The following is a 22,824-nucleotide window of genomic DNA, read 5'->3' on the forward strand; positions in this document are numbered from 1 at the left end:
TTACAGGGAAAGGCATATAGATTTACTGGAATGGGAACATTTATATTCATTGATTCATTTATGTGCTCATTTTGCAGGAGAATAGTGCTGTGGCATCCTCTGATGGACAAAAATAATGCCAATATTTGTTTCTTATGAAATGAATACATATGAGAGTTATGAACAGGAGTCAGGTCTTGAGTATTTGCATAGCTATATAATGCTTCATGGATTGGGAATGCTGAAGTGGCAACTGTGTAAATAGCTCTTGGGTGGCAAGAAGAAGGTTATTACATTCTAGATTGCTTTCTATAAAAATCTTTACTATCTAGTTTTAAGGGGATCCTTAGCTTTCCCTTATATCTTAAAATTAGAGATGATATATATGACACTTATTAAAATTATTGAATGGTATCAGGGATGGACTGCAGTGTTGTGCATTTTGATTCATCAATTCTCCATTTTCTTATGATAATCACAGTGTCACATATGCCATGAAATGATTTTTTGTCCATTCTTCCCATTATGCTTCTTTCTATATTTTTAAATAAAATTTCAAATTTTGACAATAGCAAACTTGCACTTACATCTATATAAGAACTGTTCAATGGCTACAGAAACTGAAGGGTAAATGTTATGTTCTTTGGAATTTCCTTTAAACCTGGAAACAACAGAACAAAAACATTTTTTAAATGTCCTATGTGCTGTGAAATAAACAGAAGCTTTCTCCAACTCTTAACAGCATGTAAAAATAACAAATATTTCTTTTTTATTTAGGAGAAATTATTTGTGAATGCATGTACATGGAGAACTACATGGTGAATGGATATTCTGTTGATGTCTGAATCCTAATTCTACTTCTTAATTTATAAGACCAGTGTAGATTCCAGGTAGTCACTCTGGAATAAAAAGTAGGACTTTACAAAGGAACTTGTAAACTGGATGCAGTGGCACACACCTGTAATCCCAGTGGCTCAGGAGGCTCAGGCTAAGCAACTCAGTGAGACCCTTTCTCTAAATAAAATACAAAATAGGTCTGGGGATGTGGCTCAGTGGTTGAGTGACCCCCTGAGTTCAATCCCCAGTACCAATAAAACAGAACAAAACAAAATAAAACAAAACAAAATGGAAAGAAATTTGTAAACTTAAACTTGTAACCTAAATGATTTAGTTGTAATGACTCAGGTATATTTGAAAATAATAGGCCCTTTTTGTTATGGTTTAGAGATCCAGTATCCCCTAAGAACTCAAATGCTACACAATTCAAGAATTTTCAGAGGTAAAAAGATTGGCTTATAAGAGCCTTAACCTAATTAGTGGATGAATCCACTGATATAGATTAACTGGGAGGTACCTGTAGCAGTTAGACTGTGACTGGAGAAGGTACGTCACTGGGGGCATGCCTTTGAGGTTTATAATTTGTCCTTGGTGACTACAGCTCTCTCCTCTTTGAGGTCCTAAGCTGCTTTCCTGTTCTACAACCTTCAGAATGATGTTTTGCCTCTTCTTGGGTCCAGAGCTATGGGGTTCACCATCTATAGATTGAGACCTCTGAAATTGTGAGTTAAATAAACATTCTTGTCAGGTCTTTTGGTCACAGTGACAGAAAGGTTGACTAAAACACTAGGCATCTGTCAACAGATGGATGGATAATGAAAATGTGGTAATATACAGAATGTGGTAATATGAAGAAGAACAAAATTATGTCGTGTGTAGGAAAACAGATGGAACTAGAGAGCATGTTAAGTGAAGTAAGTCAAACTCAGAAAGTCAAGAGTCGTAAGTTTTCTCTCACATGTGGAAGCTAGAGAGAATAAAGGGGAAAAATGCCATCTAATGGAAATATAAAAAAGACAGGGGATCAAGGAAAAGGAGAAGGGAGAAAAAGAGGAAGTAACAGGGAATGAAATTGATTCATATATTAAGTGCACATACAAACATGTCACAATGAATCCTGTCATCATGTATAATTAAAATGTACCAATAAAATTTCTTTTAAAAAGGAAAAAGACTGTAAAAAAGAAATGGTAGGCACAAAAATATATATAACTTTTCCTATCATTTTAAAAGAAGTATTCCAAAATAGTTTATTTAACTATAAATGGGATTAGTAATGTCTGAAGAATTCTAACTTTCCAAGTTGGTACTTTTTCTATTATTTATTTCCATTGTGAGCCACTGCTATGGAAACTTATTCTGGCCATTTATTCTCATTTCTGCCTCTGTATCTTTGTATGAGCTTGACCTTGGAATCTTCTCAGCTTAACATTAGCCATTACCTCCTAAAAACACTCTCTCAAAAGCTCTCTTCCAAGAATTCACCTCAACAAATCTAAACTGACCCTAGAGACATTTTCATTTTCTTTTCCTTTAAGGTTGTTGCAATTATCTTACAATTATTATAATATTATATTATAAATGTTCTTCAGGTGTTCTAGATTTAATTACTGTTTATTTTTATCTCATTTTTCAGAGAAAGAATACTATCATTTTGAACACAGGCAACATATTAGTTAGCTTCCATTGTTACAATGATACCAAACATAGTCTACATATAGAGTTTAGGTTTATTTTTGGCTTGGTTTTAGAGGTTCTAGTCCATGATTGGTAGGTACCATTGCTTCTGGGCCTGTGGCAATGAAGTACCTCATGGAGGGAGTGTGTGATAGAGAAGTGTTGCTCACTTCATGGTGAACCACAGAGCAAAGAGAGAGGAAGAGACCAGGGTCCCAACAGGCATCTTAGGGGCACAACTCCAAGGACCTAACTTCCTCCCATTTCCACCATTTCCCAATAGCACTCAGATGGGACCAAGACTCTAACACTTGTGCCTTTGAGGAACTCAAAGTCATACCAAAGCAGGCAACAGTAATTATACTTTAAGAATGGTCCACTGCATATTTTTCATTAGTCCATGCTCAGGAGTATTTCCAAGTGTCTCTTAGTGAGATGGATGCATTTATTACTCATACTTTTAGGGGTGATAATACTGTCAGTTAAAACAGAGCAATGGTAACCATTCATTGTAATAGACCTTTCACTTAAACATAACAGTATACAAAAATATGTACATTAAATTTTAATCTGATGCTCCTAAACGACTATAGTACTACAGTACAGATCTTAAATGCTAATGATACATGGTCAATTTATCTCCTTAATAAAACCTGGTATTCAGTCCCACTACTGAATTAAAATTATGTTTATCGAAAGTTTTACATTTTTATAGCTTCATTTGAATAATAAAATGCATAGATAGAAATAGGAGATTAAAAGAAAACAAAGCTTAAAGAACAGTTAAATCAGGGCTTTAAACAGAATGAGCCGCACTGCTGCTCTTGGCACATGGCTGTCTGGGGCGTACCGCTGTCTTTCACACACTGTTCTTGTACTTTTATTTTGTCTTTATCATCTGCTTCACTGATCTGTCCTTTGCGGTCACATTGGAAAATCTTGGACTTCCCTATTACTGTAAATGATTTTGAGTTTGTTGCATACTGAAAATAAACAGACCCAGTCATCAAAAATGACCTTGCTTCCTTTACTCCACAAAGCAGCTGCCACAACCTGAACACCCCTGCCTGTTCCCATCCACTCCTTATTTTTTGCAATTACTATTTATGCACTCTGTACCACACCTCCTGTGCTACAGTTCCCAATCTGTACCATTATTACTCAAAGGTGGTCCACAAGGAAAACGAGTATATTAAGAAAAGTTATTCTTTTTCCAACACCTAAAACAAAACTTCTTTCCTGATCCCACGTCCGTTTTCAGTCACTGCTCTATTACTCTTCTTCCTTTCCAAGCAAAATTCCTAAAATTATTATCCTTGATTCTGCTTCTTTCCTCTTGGATCTGTTCCGTTCAGGATCTGTTTCTCCAGTCCACTGAGCCTGCTTCCCCATGACCTCCCATAACCTTCCGTTGCTATCATATTTCAGATCTACTGAGCCTATGAGAAGCTTTTCACACTTCCTTTTTTTTTTTTTTTTTAAATATACTTTAGTTAGTCTTGTGGGATTCCAACCTTAGTTGGTTTACTTTTTACATCTCTGATTGTTTCTTTCTATTTTTATTTTCTGTTACTGCCAGACTTTGACTTTTACAGGTTGGATGGCCATTAAGTATTTCCTTTCCTTTCTATCCACACTCATTCTTCTGTGATCGCATCTATTCTTACGACTTTAAACTTCATCTGTGTACTGATAATTCCCTCATTTTTATCTCTTGTCCTCTGGACAAGGCATATATACAGTAGTTATCTCAGACTTTTTAGATTTGAACTGATCTCTCGATGCATCTATTCCCTTAGAAACATGTGTGTAGGAATTATTCTTCCAGTTGTTCTGGCAAAAACCTGGATACTATCATTTCATTACTTCTTTATTGTCCTTACCCAATCTATCAGAGAATTCTGTTGGCATATTCAAAAACATATCCAGAAATCAGACATTTCACATGCCTTTCACTTCTGCATCCTGGTCTGAGTCAACATTATCTTTGGATTATTGCATTAACTTTCTTACTAGTTTTCCTGTTCCTGCCATTTCTCTTCTGCAGTTAATTTTCAACACAGTGACTGGATTGATTCTGCTAAAATATGAGCCAAACCATGTCTTTTGTCTTGTTTAATGTCTTTCCATCTCACTTATATTAAAGCCAATATTCTAATAGTAGCCTAGGATTTTTTTTTACATAACCTACCATTGTCCCCTTCACCCTTTGTCCTTGATCTCATCCGCAACTACTCTTTCCTTTACTTAAATTGTTTGAGCCACACTGTCCTCATTTTCCTCTAACATCCCCAAATACATGCCAATTCCTTTATACATGCTACTTCCTCTTCCTGTTATCTTCTTCAGATCATCTGTCAGTCACTTTCTTACTTCATTGAAGTCTTTTTTCAAACACCACCCTTTTAATAAGGCTTTTCTTTTACCCTGTCTTAACCTTACAACCCTCTCACTCTCATTCTCCTATGTCTTCTACTTGCTTTATTTTCTCTCTAGCTCTTCTTATTGTCTTGCAAGGTATATATTACTTCTCTTAAAATCTTTAAAAGGAAGGGCTGGGGCTCTTGTTTTTCTTACCATTGCCTTACCTGAAGACAGCAATATGGGCTTCCTCATGGAAAATGCTCAATGAATATTTGTTTAGTGATGAGTTCTTCTTATGCGATAGGACAACAATGTTTACAATTCTTACAGATATAAGCCTGACTCCTACTTAGGACTGCTTTATCACACAGCTGTCCATAGTTGCATGTTACATTTATTCTCACAATCCTCTGAACATATAATTCTTCTTCCAGTTTTAATGTTTGAGAAAACTTAAGTACCTTGCTTAAAGTCAGACACCTAATATATAGAACAATATTTGCATCCAAATGTAGTGATATAGATCCTTAACTATTAATTATTACCCTATGAGTTAAGAAAGCAACAATATTTTCATATGTTGAAAACAAACTGGTTGCTTTGAAACCAGTGGATAATAAAATAAAATTTATCCTGTTGGTCATAATTATAGTATAGGACTAGTGAATTTGATATTTATCCTATAGGTATTGAAGAATTATTTATTAGCTCTCAAGTAATATGGAAGAAATGTGGTATGGATAGAAACTCATAATAGGAAAACAGTTCACAGTAATATTACATAGCACTGGTAGTAATTAAACAATGATGTCCTGAGTTAGAGGATTAGTGGAGATGGAGAAGAGGGAACTGATTCTTAAGACATTTTACAAGTGACTTGTTAGAGTCAGAAGATTATCAAAGAAATTAGCCAGGTACATAAACACATGACTAGGAAACTTGTTAGAAAGTCCAGATGAACTGGTCTGATGACCCTTAATTCACAATAGCTACACTGTAAAACCAACCTAAATGCACTTCAATAGATGAATGGATAAAGAAACTGTGGTACCTATACACAGTGGAAAATTACTTAGCATTAAAAGAGAATAAAATTATGGCATTTGCAGGTAAATGAATGGAGTTTGAGAATATAATGTTCTCTCTGATAAATGGATGCTGACCCATAATGGTGGTGGTGGTGGGGTGCATGGGAAGAATGGAAGAACTTTGGACAAAGGGGAGGAAGGCAGAAATAGGGGCAGAAAAGATGATGGAAAGAGATGAACATCATTACCATAGGTACATGTATGACTGCACATATAGTGCGACTCTACATCATGTACAACCAGAGAAGTAAAAAGTTGTGCTCCGTTTGTATACAATGAATCAAAATGCATTCTGCTGTCATATATACCTAATTAGAGCAACAACAACAACAACAAAAAAAAGGACAAGCAGAGATCAGAACTCTTAAGTTTAATGTAAATTGAACTCTCAAGGTTAATGTAAATAGTAAAGTCAAATTTATTTAAAAAATTAATGCATTAGATTTTCTGAGTTTAAAATGTCACATTAGAAATGATTTCTAAAGATGGCATGATTTATATGCATCCATGGAAAGGAGTTGGTTAAGAAGCAAGTTATTGTCAAGAGTTCTTGAAGCTACAACTTTTAGCTGATTTACCCATTTAGAATTGAAACTATCCAGAAGGAGGCAAGATATGGATAGAGTTTCAAAAGGTTTTCCATCTACATGCCATGAAAAGTATGTGAATTAGACCACAGATACCCAGACACCTGCCCTGTTAAAATGCTTTAGCTTAGAAAGATACTAAAACATTCTCAAACTACCCTCCAACAAATAAAGCATTATCAACTGATTAAAAAGTAAAAACTAAAAGTGAAAGGATGGAAAATGAGGAAGAAATGATGTTTGTTGAGACTTGGAGTTATGAAAGACATTTTACTAGCTTTATGTGATTTCATCTCAAAGATATCTCAATTCTTCAATCATTAATTTATTCAACATTTCTTTATTGAGTAACAAAAGTGTCAGTTGCAATGCTAGATACTTTTGGCAGGTATTCTTCCTCTTCTTTTGCAGATGAGGACATGGAGGATCAGGAAAATTAGGCAAATTTTCCAGGACCAGAAAAGCTTGATGAGTCCTGCTACAATCACCAGTTGTTTCAACATAAACACCAAAAACTGTGGAACACAGTGACATTCAGATGCTGAAGCACCAATTTAATCTAACTTCACTGTATAGAGAATTAACAATGCCTTCTTAAGGACATTCTTAAGTCATTGCAAGGACTCCTCAGTAAAGGAAACAGAATAACATCCAATCTCCACTTATCATGAACAAATTGTTCATTTGGAAGGAATTGCTAATTATGACCCTGAAAGTGAGACAGGCATCTTTGATGTTATTATACCTCAAGAACAAATGATCCCACTTTAGTCATGTGCTCAGTAATAAGGCTTATTACAAACATTTAACACCAGGAGAATAGATCATTAAAGGCTTCAAGATATGGTTAGATAATGGAAAATCCAAGATAATCACCAATCACACTGTCTTCCCCACTCTAGGAAGTGTTTCAGGGACCCCCTATCTTGTCTCTGGTAGTCTTTATTGCAGTGTTTTCCAGTGTGGGAGGGGCAGAAGCCCTTGAGTGATCTCTTTTCACGCTGTTGTAAGGAGTTCTTCAAGACCCTTGCTTTTTTAAGTTCCCAACTCTTTCAGTGAGTACAATTTTGCCTTTGTAATTCACAACCAAGGGATTGATGAAAATTTTGGCTCACATTTTCCTCTTCTGTATTGTGCTAGCAGGCAGATGAGTGATGTGAGATAGATGTTGGCTGTTGAAATGTGAAAACATGTATCAACAAGCAGTCTGTGAATGCTGCTTGATTTCCCTGTCTGTTAAGTCTCTCCAACACTAAATGACACACATATTCCCAACATGTTCTGACACTTGGAATGTTTCAAGATACTTTTATCACAGGTCAGTAAAGAAGTTTGTTTATGCAGTGTTTTTTTTTTTTTTCTATTCTCACATTTACCCATTTCAAATGTACTTATGCAGTTTTAATTACAAATTAGCAAGGACAAGGCAAAGAAAGAGCAGTGGTAGGAGCAAGAAGTCAAATGTCAGGAATATAAGTTCTGAAATTATATTTGTGATTTAAGCATGTGAACTGGAATTTCAGAGATACTTTTTATTTCTTCTAAATGATTAAAAAATGCATCATTTGTATACAATAAAAGTTTACAAAGGATATACACACATTCAATTAATTTTAACAGTAATTTTGTTAAATATACTTATATTTCTTTTTTTTAAAAAAAATTAATAGTTGTAGATGGACAGCATGTCTTTATTTTATTTATTTATTCTATATGGTGCTGAGGATAGAACCCAATGCCTCACACATGCTAGGCAAGCACTCTGCCACTGAGCTACAGCCCCAGCCCTTAAATATGCTTATGTTTCTTTTACAGATAATGAAATTCATGATCAGAGATCTTAAGAATTTTTCTAAGCCCACCCAGCTACTAAAGGCTGGAGTAGGAATTTCTAATTAAGTTTTATTCTCCAAAACTTGTTTTTTTTTTTTTTTTTTACCATTATATTATTCTGGCTTTTTTTGGTTATTGTTATCAATCTCATAACATTCAAGTTTCAATAAAAACCTGAAGCATAGAAAAGGGATAAAAGAATGAAAAACAAACATAATACAATGCTTTCTTTCTTCAGTATACTTCCTAGGTGCTCTCCTATCTTTGTTTGCTGAAGTCTACTGGTTTACTTGTGCAGCTGCCCCACAACATCTTGCAACTAAAGCTGCAGACTATCTTGTCAAAGTTTACAGTTATCAATTAATTTAGCTCAACAGTTAATTGAGCAACAGCCTCTTTAAAAATAATGGTAAATTTTACTTGGAAGAAAACAATAGAATTTGAGTTTGGGTAAATTAAGGACACTCATAACACTTTAGGAGACAGAAATACACAGTGCCCAATTTAATAAGGAAAGCGATACACACATTAGGACTTTTGCCATTACCAGTTTCAGATGACTACATGCAAGTAAGACATACCAGCCTTTGACATTCTGTCAAGATTGGTGAATATCTGAGGCTGTCAATCCAGAACACAAGTCACTATTTGTGCAAACTGTTCATTTTTCATTGGTCAAAAATGAGTCATATATACCAAAAGAAGCACAAGAATTCTAAGTTATTAAACATGACAAGTATTTGATTGAAATATCCATGTTGGGGTTTCAGTGCAACAAAAGCAATGCATTTGAAGTTCTTCACACAAAGAAGAAGAAAATAGTTTGGTCTTATAGCTACATCAATTGTACACAAATGAGATAGAAAATTAAGTTAGGAGAAAATGAAGAAAAATCTCCATTCAACATTTTCAGATAGTGATCTTTATGTGAGCAAAGATAAAAGCCAAAGTAGAAAATAAAAATAAAGGGCTTACTCATTGACAAAACACCATGAACTCTGAATCTTCATGGCTCAGAAAAACAAAAACAAACTGGAGAATAGAGGAGCCAGGCAAAACCAGAAGCTCTTCAGTTATTCCCCAGTGTTCACAGAGTCTTAGTATGAAAATTATATTTCAAAAGATGATAAGTGGATACTCGGCAGGAATCCCCAGAAAACACTTCTTGCCAAATCATAGATGTCACCCTTCACTTTAGACTGGAGTTTTAAGAAATATCATAGTTAAATCAGTGATAGCACCTTGCACAGGACATGGTCAGTGTAGCCCTTGATACCTCTAAAAATATTTTTTCAGTACATATTATTATTTAAGTCATTTAATTCAACTTCCTGCAGTTCCAGATAGCTCATGAGTTTGGTGTTTTGTTTTGTTTTGTTTGGTACTGGTGATTGAACCCAGAGGCACTTAACCACTGAGCCACATCCTCAGCCTTTTAAAAAAGTTTTATGTTTTATTTTGAGGCAGAGCCTCATGAAGTTGCTAAAGCTGTCTTTTAATTTGTGATCCTGCTGCCTCAACCTCCTGAGCTACTGGGATTACAGGGTGCACCACTGCAACTGGCTGAGTTTTATTTTATCTTATTTTATTTAAGAGCAAAAATTATTATAAAATACCAAGTCCAGTGCTAGACAGATAGTATAAAAGGAATGTCGTGATTGCCTGTTGTTTTAGACATAGTATTCGAGGTCAGTCAACTTGTAAGCAAGTGTATATGGTGTGATTTTTTAAAATTCTTTCAACAGTTATTGAGCTCCACCATATGTATTATATGCAATGTTACTTCTGTGTTGGGCATTGACAATCTAGACACATACTCACACTCTAGAAGAGGCCTAGAGGGGTTTCCAGTACTGAACCTATTCTCTTCACACCAGCAAAAGAATCTCATTTTGTTCAGATTTCTAAATCTTCAGGAAGTCAACCGATTTCTGTGTAAATTCTGAATATTCTAATCAAATAGGTAACCTGAATCACCTGATGGTCCTTGAATCAGGTGATTGGTTCAGGATGACATGAGAAGTTTTCTCTCCTATGGGTTTTATGGGAAATTTTTTCTTATGAAAAAGGGGTCCCCTGGATTCTGCTGCATGGTGTTCTGTGTGACTGTGATACCAGCTGTGGCAGTCTTGTAGCAATAATGGGGACTGGACTAGAGGCAAGTCACCACACAGACGATGGCTCAGCAGAAAGATGGAGAGCAACTAGGACATGACAAAATCAGTGAGCTGCTGCAAGAATACGATCTGTAACCACTCCATAAAAGAATTTCTTGCTTATGTGAGACAAATAATTTTTCAATTAATTTTAAACTAGTTAAATCAGAAGTTTTTGGTTACTTGCAGCCTAAAGTATCTTAAAACAAAGCGAAGTAATGAAGTAGACAAAGTGGATGCAGCATGTTAAGAACTGTATTGGAGGCATACATAAGCGCCCAGACCAGACTTAACCCTCAAAGATAAAAGCTATGATGAGTCTCAGAGGGTTGTAGATAGACAAGGTGGCAACTGCACTTCAAGAAGTTGGAAAATAGCACATGCCAAGTCATCATGGCATAAAAGACTTCTGAAAATTTTGGTAATTATTTGAGAATAGAAAAAAGATTGTGCTTTGAATGTACAAAGATGAGGGTGAGAGGTTGGCAGAGTCTAGATCATGAAGTTCTGCAACAAAGTCATGTTGATGAAGAAAAGATTGTATCTCAGAGTCTAATAATTATAGTGTCATCAGGAAAAAAGGGAATGTAATTACCTGGAATGCTAACCAGTTGGGGATTATCCAGGAACTAGAACCTATTTTAGGAGTTAAAAATCAAGTTGTATTACCTAAATATTACTCTTGAGATCAGTGTGGAGGACAGATAGACTGGGAACAGATAAGGACAGAAATAAGGAAAACAATTAGAAGTCGCCCAAATATGAAATACTGGAGGCTCAAGCTAATGTGCTATCTAGGAAAATAGGAAAGAAGGCATGAATAGGATGTACTTATGAGAAACAATGGCCAGGACTTAAGGACTTACTGAATGAAGATTATTGGGTAAAAATGCTTCTAAGATTGCCTGTGTTGGGTATCTTAGTGTGGCTGTAAACCAGGACATTGCATATAAAAAAGAAGCTTGAAAATGTTGGGTGCAAGGATTGAAAGGGTAGAAGGTAGGAATATTGAATTCTAATTTGAACTTATTGAGTCAAGATTTCAGTTGGATAACATAGTTGTATCTTCATTATGAGCCCTCCAGGAGAAAAAAATGACTATGAAATATACCAATAGGTTAAATCTCTTGGAATTCTTTACAGAATTTTTGGGCAAAAGCCAGATACTTTTGGAGGATGTCTATCAAAATAATGATTCCTTCGTTTTAAAGTGATGATGCTTACTTCAGTATTTAAATAGTCCTCTTTTTTTGTCTGTGAGACCAATTTAAGTTTTCAAAAAAAAGCCAATTAATATGCAAAAAAGTTGAAAATGGCTTCTCCTTTTATGCTCCTTTTCTCTATCACTTGATGGACAAATTTCTCAACTCATATACACTTCTATACCTGTTTGGTAAAAACTGCTATGGGTTCACCAAGTCAAATTTCATTTAGCTTTTCCTTTACTCTCTTACAGTTAGGGGGACTTTGTTATTGGATTCTCCTCTATGGAGTGAAGAAAAAAAGTAGTACATGCTATCAGCACCTAAAAATAACTTCAATATGATATTATTCTCATGCTTTATTTCTTTTTCTGGGTCCAAGTTCAGAAATACAGATGAGAATTTCAATTCTGGGAAATGGTATGGTTTGAATCTGTCTCCTCCAAAATCTATATGCTGGAAACATAATCCCCAATGCCACAATGTTGGGAGGCGGGGCCTAATGGGAGGCTTTTAGGTCATGAAGGTGTTTTCTTGAATGGATTGATGTCTTTTAATAAAAAAAAGGCTTGTGGAAGTGGGTTCTCTTTCTTTTGTCATTATGCTGTGTGAAGAACAGCATTTCTCTCATCCAGACAATGAAGCATACAAGGCATCATCCTAGAAGTGAAGACTAGGCTTTTATCAGACACCAAACTTGTCAGCAACTTGATCTTGTACTTCCAAACCTCCAGAACTTTGAGAATTAAATTACTCAGTCTCAGGTATTATGTTATACCAGCACAAATGGATTAAGATAGGGATAACTGAGTTGTAAAATGAAAGGAGCCTAGGCAAGTATAGTCAAGGTGCTGGTGACTTTCAGTTCTCTGTCAACAACCCAGAGTGGTCCCTGCCAGTCTGTATCCAATCATTTACAGGCTATTTTAGTTAGAAAGAAACTAAAGACTGATTTTGCTTAAATTTTCTTATTGCCAAGTTCTGACCCAGACTATAGAAAATTATTTTCTAACTCATTTAACTTGAAATGAACTGACTTAATTGTATGAGAATGTTGCTAGGTACTTAGTGTTTTTGAGAAAATTGAGAAAGTCTTGGTTGTATGAAATATGTACTGAAAAGTATAAACTAAGTGCAAACTGTACCTATTAAGAAAATTAGTTGGTAATTGCTTTTTTTAAACTTATGGTTTAATAGTAAAATTAAGAGAACAAATTTAGTGTCTTAAGTATAAATCAGGCACCACAAAAGAAAGATTCTGGAAACAATTTACTGTCCTTCAAGGATAAAAATTTTTTGGAGGCTATTATAAATGCCTATTAATTAATTATGACAATTGAGAGCACTCGTAGGTCACTCCAACCACCAATGGCACAATTTTGAGCTATTAGATCCAAAGGTCTCAATTTCAAATAATATTTTTCTTTTCAGTTTTGTTTTCAAGGTAAGAGGAAACTACCTCTTTACTACTTCAATGAGTTCTTAATTATTGATAGAAAAAAGTTCAAACATTTAATGAGTACTTCAAGTTGCACTTTTTGGGAAGTAGATGTTGAGTTGGCAAGAGATCTGAATTGGGCATGAGATGTCATGAAAAGAGATTTAAATGTCAATTATTTAACCAGTTAGATGATTATCATTGGGTAAATCACTTCACTAGTTGAACTTGATTGGAGATGGTCTTTAGAGTCTCAGTTGATTCCCCCAATCCTATAACTCTTATTAGTATCTGGTAATCTATTAATTTTGAAACAATTTAAAATATTATTAGAAGATAAGGGTGATTTCTAAGCAGAATGGCTTTTTTGGGCCATATTTTTTATTGGCTAGAGAAAAACTAGTTGAGAAACATTGAATAACTATGCACTACAATGCTGCTTTTCAAGGGTTTCACCCAAATCTCTGGCATAAACTATGACAAAGTAGAGCTAACATTATCATAGGGAAATCAGATTACTATATAAGCAGGGACTGATGGAAAGTGGGTTAGGAAAGGTCAGTTCCCAAAGGCCCAACTCAGCCAGTATGTATGTACCAAATACTCATTTTTATTAGTATTCATTTTTTTTAACAAAATAGAAAGATTTAAAGGAAGAAGTAATTGAAACAGGAGATACATTAAAAATGGAGCTCTGTTAATGGCTTTTGCATAGATTTGTGGTAGAACTCTGTATTATTTTATTTTTATATATATTTAATAGCTATAATAATGTTTTAATGACATATGAAATTAATTGAAAATTATATAATGTTTAAAAACTTTTATTAAAAGAACTACATAAAACCCCTATCAGAGAAAATATAAATAAAAGACATGAAACACCTATTCTTGTATTATTTCATAACTCAGAAACTGCACTAATGGATTTCACAGATTACTGTGTGAAAAAAGAAAACTTTCTTACTTTTTCCTGCAGATTGGTGGGCATAGAGAAGAAGTATTATGGGTTTAAGTGAGCTGCTTATTGTTGGATTCTGTCTGGTGTACAGTTTTCAGAGAACAACAGGGTGAAAGATGATTACAGCAGATCAATAATAAATGACAGCAAGACATATATTTCTCTTACAAAAGAATGAAGCAATATTTTATTATTTATTACATTGTAAAGGTAAAAAGGTGAATTAGTAGCAATATAATGATTCTTGAAAGTAAGGGATTGAGGCTTTAAAACCTCCTATTGATTCTGTATTATGTGTGCTCCACCACACTGCAATAGCTCCCTCCAGCACATCTCTTTATTCTTCACAGAGTATTTCAGACATCAAAGCAGAGGAGAGCATTTACCTCCTCTGTGTATTCATTTGTATGCCTTTATTAGTATTTAAAACTGACAGAATGGGAGCACACAGTTAGGTTTTTTGATTTACTTGATATCTGGTCTTGTCTCTGCTTGTATTTGGAAAAGGTCATAGGAAAAACTGTGAGATGGACAGAATTTGGTGTGACTTTTCTCCTACTCTGTCCCTGCCACATAGCCAGTGGGCTCTATCCTGCTGCCTGGATGCTGAGATGTTAGATTGTGAGCTTCTTAAGGCAAGGGCCACTCTTTGTTTTATCCTTAATAGTTCAACAGTATCTAGTATCTTAATGTTCAGCACACAAATGAACAAATGATTAATTTATCATAAAATTATGTTCTGAGTATATCTATTTTCATATTAGAAGAGAATCGCTGGAAGGCAACAATTGTTAACCTCAAGTAGTGACTCATAAATGAGATTTTCATGCATCAGGGGAGACATATATTGGGGAGGAGGAGAGAGGTAGATGTGTGACTTCAAATCACACCATGCAAAATTTCCACATTATTTTGCTTTATTTAAAGTAGTCCCTGATTTGAGAAATTGTCCCCAAATTCTAGATAAAAAGAGTTTGGGGAAGATTGTTTAAAAAAATGAATGGACAGATTTGGCATCATCTTGGGTAGCATATCAAAGCTGGTGGGTCCTTTCCTTACAAGAAGAACCGCTGACTTAATTCACTCTCTGGTTTTCCCACTGGTGTAGCAGACACTCCAGCATCAGCTTGTTCTGGGGTCCTGGTTCCTGACTTCGGTCATTCCCTGACTTCTGCTCAAATTATCTTTGCTCTCCAGTTTTGCCTTTCTGGTAGTATCCATTGCTTACTTCTCATGGAGCCAGTCTCCTGAAATTACTCTGGCACTGCCTGATCATCATCTAGGGCTCAAGCAGCTCTCTTCTGCCCCCTTCTGTCAAAAGTCTGCATGTGTACAGCTGGGCCCTGACATACGCAAATTCTTTCATTCAATAGTAATTTATGGAATGTCTATAAAGAACCAAGTACCATCCTAGGTGCTTATGATATATCAGTACATAAAACAGAAAAAAAATAAACCCCTGAACCAATAGAGCTTCAAATAGGAGCTCCATGTCAGGCTGTTCCCACATTTTGAAGGGGACACTCATGCACTTTAAATAACACCTGTCAAAAAGAATAGCTATGCTACAAAACAGCTCTTTACCATATAGACTTTGATTCAAATTGGTTTTCTCATGGAACTTAGTCAATCTCATTACTAAACAGAGTGTGAAAACTGAGATATTGCTGTTCCACTGAGGACATGTCTCATAGCATACTCCAATTATTAAAAACATTCTGCCCTCTGTTACCCCCAGGTTCTACTTCATCCTCAGATTCAAATGAAGATTGAAAATATTTAAAAAATCCTATCCTTTCTGAACATGCAAGGACTTTTTTCCTTGTCACGATTTCTGTAAGCAGTACAGTATGACAGCTATTTACATAGCATTTACATTATATGAAGTATTATAGGTAATCTAGAGATGATTAAAGTATACGAGAGGATATATACAGGTTATATGCACATAATACACCATTTTATATAAGGTCCTTGAACATCCACAGATTTTGGTATCTGCTGGTTTCTGGAGCAAATCCCCAGCAGATACCAAGAGGTGATTGGATTTAAACTTGTCATCTGCTTTAAGAAGTATTTATCTTAGGTCAGGTTTCCCAGAACAGCATAAAAGATAGGAATCTCAGTGCATATAATTTACCAAAAAGTACTTTTTAGGAAAAAACCTATGAGACAGGGAGGGAAGCATTGTAGAGAAGGGAAGAAATCAACAAAGAGGAGGTCTCAGGTCAAGTCTAGCCTTAATTCCATCTATGGGCATCTCTGGAATGTCAACTGCCCCATGGAGATTTCCAACTGTCCAAGCCAGGTGGCTACTTAAGCAGAGGATAGTTCTGCAGAGAAGGGGCGACAGTTGGTTAACAGTCAGTACAGAAGCTGGGGGTGGATGCAGCAGCCAGGCAAAAGCAGTGAGGCTGTGGCACCAGCAGTGCGTTTCACAGAGCCTCAGGCAACCTGGTAATTTCAGATTCCATGGGATTGCCATAATGTGAAAATATTGCTGCCCTGAAAGATGGTCCTATGACTTCCTGTGTTTTAAAACATTTTTTAAAAAATGTCTATTGAGTTCCAAACACTGTGGTGGGATTCATATGTAGACGAGCATGGCACGTTTGTGTCATTAGCCATTACAGGGACGAGAAAGGGAAATGCACAGACCAGTGGAGATATGGAGGCAGTCTGAGATGATGTTGGGCAGAATCATGTACAGTACACAGTGGGATATGAAACAGGAGCCAAACAATTTCAGATGGTGGCTAGGAGGAGGGTCAAAGTTTCCTGGATGATATGACATCCTAGTCAATTTGTCTTTCCTGTGGTTGCACAAATTACCAAAAAAAAAAAAAAAAATGATGGCTTACCAAAAATTTATCCTCCCATCTCTGGAGGCTAGAAATTAGAAATAAAATCATTGACCAGGACGTGCCTCCTCCAAAGCTCTAGGGGAGCAGCTTCCAACTTTCAAGGCTCACGGTTTTCCTAGGGTTGGGAGTTGTTTCTCTACAATCCATGCCCCCATTTTTCTCATGACATTCTCTGCTGTGTGAATCATCTCTTCTACCTCTCCTGAGGTCACTTGCCATTGGATGTAGGGCCCATTGTGATACTTCAGGGAGAACTTGTCTCAAAATCTTTATCTTAATTCCATCGTCAAGGACCATTTTCCATACTGTCACAATGAACAGTTTCCTCAGGTTAGGATGTGAACATACTTGTTTGGGGGCCACCATTCAACCCAAAACATCACCATCAGTTAAATTGTGTCCTATCTTAAATGGAAAGCAGAACTGAATTTAAACTTAAAACCTTAAATAATTGATTGTAATAGGGATAGAAGCCTATAGGCATAAGCCCCAAATGCTACGGTTGCCACGTATGGCCACCTTTCAGGGTGCTGGCTGAGAGGTAAAGCTTTTAGACTTTCCAAATCTGAAGCTTCTTGTTAACTCTCTTTTCTTAGAAAACAGGAACTGCGCATTCTATATTAACTCTTCCAGTGGAGAAGACTGGCAGTAAACCCAAGCTGATTTCCCATCTCAGAAAGGCTACCCAGAGTGATACCAAGTGTCTAGATGGTTTTAGCCTATTTGCTCAACATTTGGTGAACCAACCATCTGGTCAGCGACAGTGGCAGGTGGAGTAGTGGAGTGGGGAGACTGTTCAGGAAGTAGAGGTTATAAGGCTTGGTAAATAATTGCTTGTGTTATTGGGGAACAGAGAAGACATCAAACCCTAGGTGAACAGAGCAAGATATTGAGAGTGTTGAACTAATATATTGACTCTGAAGAATCAGTAAGTAATTCATTCAAGTGAAAAAAAAACTCACTATAAAGTAATGGTTGATGGGTTTCTGCATTTGCTTGCCCCCCACCCTTCTTTTATATTACAGGCCATTGCTCTTTTAAAAGGATCCTAATTATCATCTTCTGAAGTTTTAGCTCAGACATTCTGCACAAGACACTTTCCACACATGACCCTTGACATCTGCGATTTTAACTCCATAATGATTTAAATATAAATAATATTATTTCATGCTTTGTCCACGTTCCATAATTCTTAATTTTTATTTTTTAAAGAGATGTAGAAACTTCAATACATCTCCTCCTTTTCCTTTTCCTTTTTCTTTGTTCTTATAAACTCAGTCCTCAAAAATAAGAAATTCGTTTGTAATTTCTTTTCTATTCCTTCTATCTTACTCCTTGAATCTGTGAGAGGAGAAATGGTCTTTTTCATAAGGACGAGAAAGGCTATCCTCTCAACCCTTAGAAACAATGACATAATTGTATTTACTTACAAGTATGACATTGATCTACAACTTTGCACTCAGGGCTGCCTTTCAATGACTCTACTTTCCACACCACTTTAGCAGATGGAGGTAGAGCTAAGGCTGCACAAGTATGATATCAACCATTCATCAAATGGATAAATCCTTAATGTTGCATTCTAATTTTAATGTCTTATTAAATAAATTATCTTTCTATACTTTATATACTCTGATGCTGTATTTTGGTTTGAATATTAAACTTGAGATTATCACCAGGTCATGTTTTCATTTTAATAACACATGGGGGGGAAAAAGTTGAGTTTTAAGGAAGTAAAGATGGAGTCTGGTGGAGTCCTTGTTGCATGCTGTGTGACACCACAGAGTGTATCCACTTAACTCCCCTCAGCAGCTGAGGAACTGAAGAGGCTAAGACTCCAGAGCTTTGATGAGAGTCTATTCAGTGAAGGGCCACTGCTAGTCAATAAATCCAATGCCTTACAATAGTTACATACTAGAGGAAATGCTCTGCTTCTTAAAGTAAGCATTTAACATGAAAATGATAACAGGTCAAATGTGGGCGCCTGAAAGTTCTTGTGCGTCTCCTCTGCTATGAAATGCTTGAGTCATTTTCCTGGTAAGAGTGAGCTCAATGTGAGTGATATTTCTTGAAGCAGAAAAACATGATACTCCAAACTGATGTGGACTTGCTGTTTTCCTATTAATTAACATTCTTAAGTAGCAACTGAAGCAAGTAAATTACAGCTGTCATGCATTCAAGAGGACAAAAGAAAAAAAATCCATTTTCATCCCTAGGTCTTTGACATTTGTGATATAAATATTTTGAAACTGAACCTATAAGGTAGGTAATAAAACCAAAAGTAGACAAACATTGCATGCAAATAGCATCCTGTTCCATAAGATCAAGAGTAGGTGATAATGGGAGAAATTCTGATATCTCTTAAATAATTCTTGTTTCCTCACTAACAGTATTCTAAATTTATGCTTGAGAAAAATTGACTCTTCTAAGAATTTTCAGCAGAAAGAGTGTGTATTTTCCATGAGATTCCATTGTTTATAAATGAAACTGCACAGAAAGTACTTTCAAAACATAAGTTCTTCCAAGGCATTCACAGTCTTACAGCTAGTGTTAAATTGCAGTCCTCAATGAGTAGATACGACCACAAACATTAGTGATTTAAAACTATAGAGAAGGGGTCATCCAGATTAAAGTTCTGAGTGAGTTTAACTTGTTGTTTAATGGTAGCAATTGTCCATTCTGAAAATGATGATACTTAAATTATACTCATAAATAAAAATAACTTTGTACTTGGCTGAATTTTAAGTTGAGGTTTGTATCAATGACAAAGAAAAAAAATCTTCTCTGACTGTTCCACGGAAAAATTGACAATTAAAAAGGCACCCTAGCCTGTTTTAATTAATCTTACCAGTAAAGACGATGAGCCACCTGGATGCTTTGCAAGGAGCGGTGCAGTAGGAGTTCCACCAAAGGACTTTCAAGGTTCCATTCAAACTTGACAGCCTGCAGTAAGAAATAAAACCACTTTATAGCAGAACACAGAGGGACTAAGGAGCTTTGACAAAACTAGAGAAAACAACATTCAATAAAACAAAAACAACATTCCAATAAAGTGTTGATAATATATTTATATAAAATGCTGAATGCTTTTTAGTTGGTGTATGACTAATAACAGCACAACTTGGGTTTACATAGTCTTGTTTCCTTATTTATGCTTTAGGATCATAGGATAATAAATAAGAGCAAGTGCTTGGTGGAGTTCAATCATGCCCTGAGGCTGCAATCCTGGCACAAAAAATAATATCATGAACAGTATCTCTGGAATATAAAAAATGGTATTATTAAGAAATAGATATTTCTACGCATTTGGAAATAAAATTACTGAACCCTCAAAGCCTCAACAGAAATCACTGACATTTCAGTATTAACCTGCAGACCTTGAAGTTTTGCTTCAAATTTCAAGGCTAATTGTTACTACCATAACATATTCCCAAATCCTTTCTTTTGTCTCCATGTGAACAGCTCTCTAATATGTATATTCACTCTGATAAAAGACATGGATAACCATGGCAGCCCCAGATGTCCTCAGGAACCTAATTCAGACCTGTACCTGCCTTCTGTAGGAACTATACCTGAATCCCCACCATTGTCCCAGCAATCAGTATGTGAAAATGAAAACCAAGTTCTCTTCATAAAAGTGCTCATTCCTGTTTGAGAGGCAAAGCTTCTACCTTTAGTTGTTCAATAAGCCATTTAAGTCTCCCTCCCCATTTCTCTCTCACACACACATATACACATCACACACACACACACACACACACACACACACACACAGTTTGAGCCAAGTTTTATACCACAGTACAGAGAGCAGAAAAAAGTGGGTACTATATTAATTCACACACACACCTGAAGAAACACCTCAGACACTAAATACCCTCAAGGATGGAAAAGTTATAAATTTCTGAGGTGTGAGAGTGCTGAAGATGATTTCAACAAATTTGCATAGCCTCCTAACACTGTCTGAATGCAGAAAGACATTAACATTAACTAGCCTTAAACTGCAGTCATGGGTTTTTCTTTCTTACCTGCTGATTAGGTCATGGATTTTGTTTATGCTCTAGTTGTAAACATATAATATGGGCATATGAGCAGGAGATATGTCTCAGAATTTACTTCTATGCTTGCCTTATAATTTCTTCCCATCACTTCTTCTTAAACACAGTAACTATTTATAGCTCTTGGATTGCCTCCCTTGCTTACAAACTCCTTGCTTTACTATCTACTGATGCAATTTCCCTTAAATCCTGTATCACCCATTTCAGGCGCACAACATATTATTTTGAACTCTGTGTTTGGAAGTTACCTGCATAGTTACATCCTATAGTTAATATTGACATCTGACATCTGACATCTAACTCTCCAGATAGGACAATATCTGCATTTAAAAACACACAAACAGCTGGGTGGTGATGCATGCCTGTAATTCCAGTAGCTCAGTAGGCTTACTTGATGCCTAGTTATGAACCTTTCTGTTTTCACTGTGGTCTTAGAGTTCTTTCTCTCTGCTTGAATGTAGTCTTCATCATTTTAGCATAGAAATCCATAACAAAATAACATGATTCCAGAAAATAGTCAACAGGGATAGACCTTAATGTGTTGAAAAGTTTTAAGATCAGGGTGAAACATTAAAGTCATATGGTAAACTTTACAGTGAATATTAAGAAATTCTTCCCAGTTTTTGTTTATTTTCTAGTCTCATATATTTCTTCCCATCTCAGAATGTTATGGGCCAGCCTATATGGGCAATGACGAAACAGACTCCATTTTGCCCTGAGACTTCATGTCATGTAAGAAATCCTTCTCCCATGGAAAGCCCCACATCTGTGTCCATCAACAGTTGCTCAGCAGAGCATGTTTGGCAACACAAAATGGCAATTCTTAGACAATGTAAAAGTGTTCTGTCTTTAGCTCCTGTTTTTCTTGGACAATGTACTCTCTCAGAGATTGATTGCCTGGATTTTAGTAACAATTCTTTAACTTGTACTCAACTAGGGACTTTTTGGCCCACTCACATTTCTGCTTATGATTTTAGATCTCATGATATTTGTTTATGGTTTTGAATCATAGCAACAGCCACTTATATTTTAATATGGTTTTGGACTATAAAAGGTAGACTCAAACCCTGGGATGGAGTCAAAGGTTATAGACTTGCAGCTTACCTATTGGCCCAGCAGCTGGTGGATCTGGACCACCAGCTGGTGATTTATTGCAATCTCGCCTTAACAAGAACATGTTGTAAACTTTACTTTTAATTAGGACACAGTTGCAGCTTTATTTAATTTTACCCTCTGTGTGTTTGCTATGTTGGATTCAGTGTACGAGTTTTCTTATAAACTTGATTTGCAGGAAGGTGGCTCTCAGAGAACTTCTGGTGTCAACTGTACTGGTTATGATGGGGCCATCAAATGAGTTTACTCTACAGGTACTTCAGTAAGAACGTACTATTTTCAGTTGGGTTAGAAATGATATGTAGCCTCTACCCATGAGCCATGAGATGAATAGTGATCAACAAGTTCAAACTTTTTTTTTTCTTTTATCAATACTATACTGGCAAGTTGAGGGAAGTACTATGAAGATTGGTAGGTGTAACTATATGGTTTAGCTATATCTAAACCAGGTCTCTCTCTTTAGGAGGACTCAGGACAAGTTCACGTACATGTGCAAAGTAATATGGCACTAGAGTTTATTTATAGGTGCTTTTCCATTTTCTTAGAGTTTTTTAAAATCAGTGGTCAAAAACTGAGGCACCTGGCATTAAAAATAACTTCTAACTCTCCAGATAGGACAATATCTGCATTTAGAAAACACACAAACAAATGGGTGTGGTGGTGCATGCCTGTA

General features: G+C 35.9%; 1 protein-coding gene across 2 annotated transcripts in view; it reads right to left on the bottom strand.

Moving 5' to 3' along the window:
- The window catches only part of Pik3c2g (phosphatidylinositol-4-phosphate 3-kinase catalytic subunit type 2 gamma), a 352,426-nt gene that overhangs the window by 176,284 nt on the left and 153,318 nt on the right, over nt 1-22,824 (bottom strand). For both annotated transcript variants that reach the window (XM_027955972.2, XM_027955971.2), the window contains one exon: nt 19,832-19,926. In XM_027955972.2, the coding sequence (XP_027811773.2) occupies nt 19,832-19,926 (95 nt within the window). The remainder of the gene's footprint in view (nt 1-19,831; nt 19,927-22,824) is intronic.

The sequence above is a fragment of the Marmota flaviventris genome, chromosome 3 (genome assembly GCF_047511675.1).
Source record: "Marmota flaviventris isolate mMarFla1 chromosome 3, mMarFla1.hap1, whole genome shotgun sequence".
Classification (NCBI taxonomy): domain Eukaryota; kingdom Metazoa; phylum Chordata; class Mammalia; order Rodentia; family Sciuridae; genus Marmota; species Marmota flaviventris.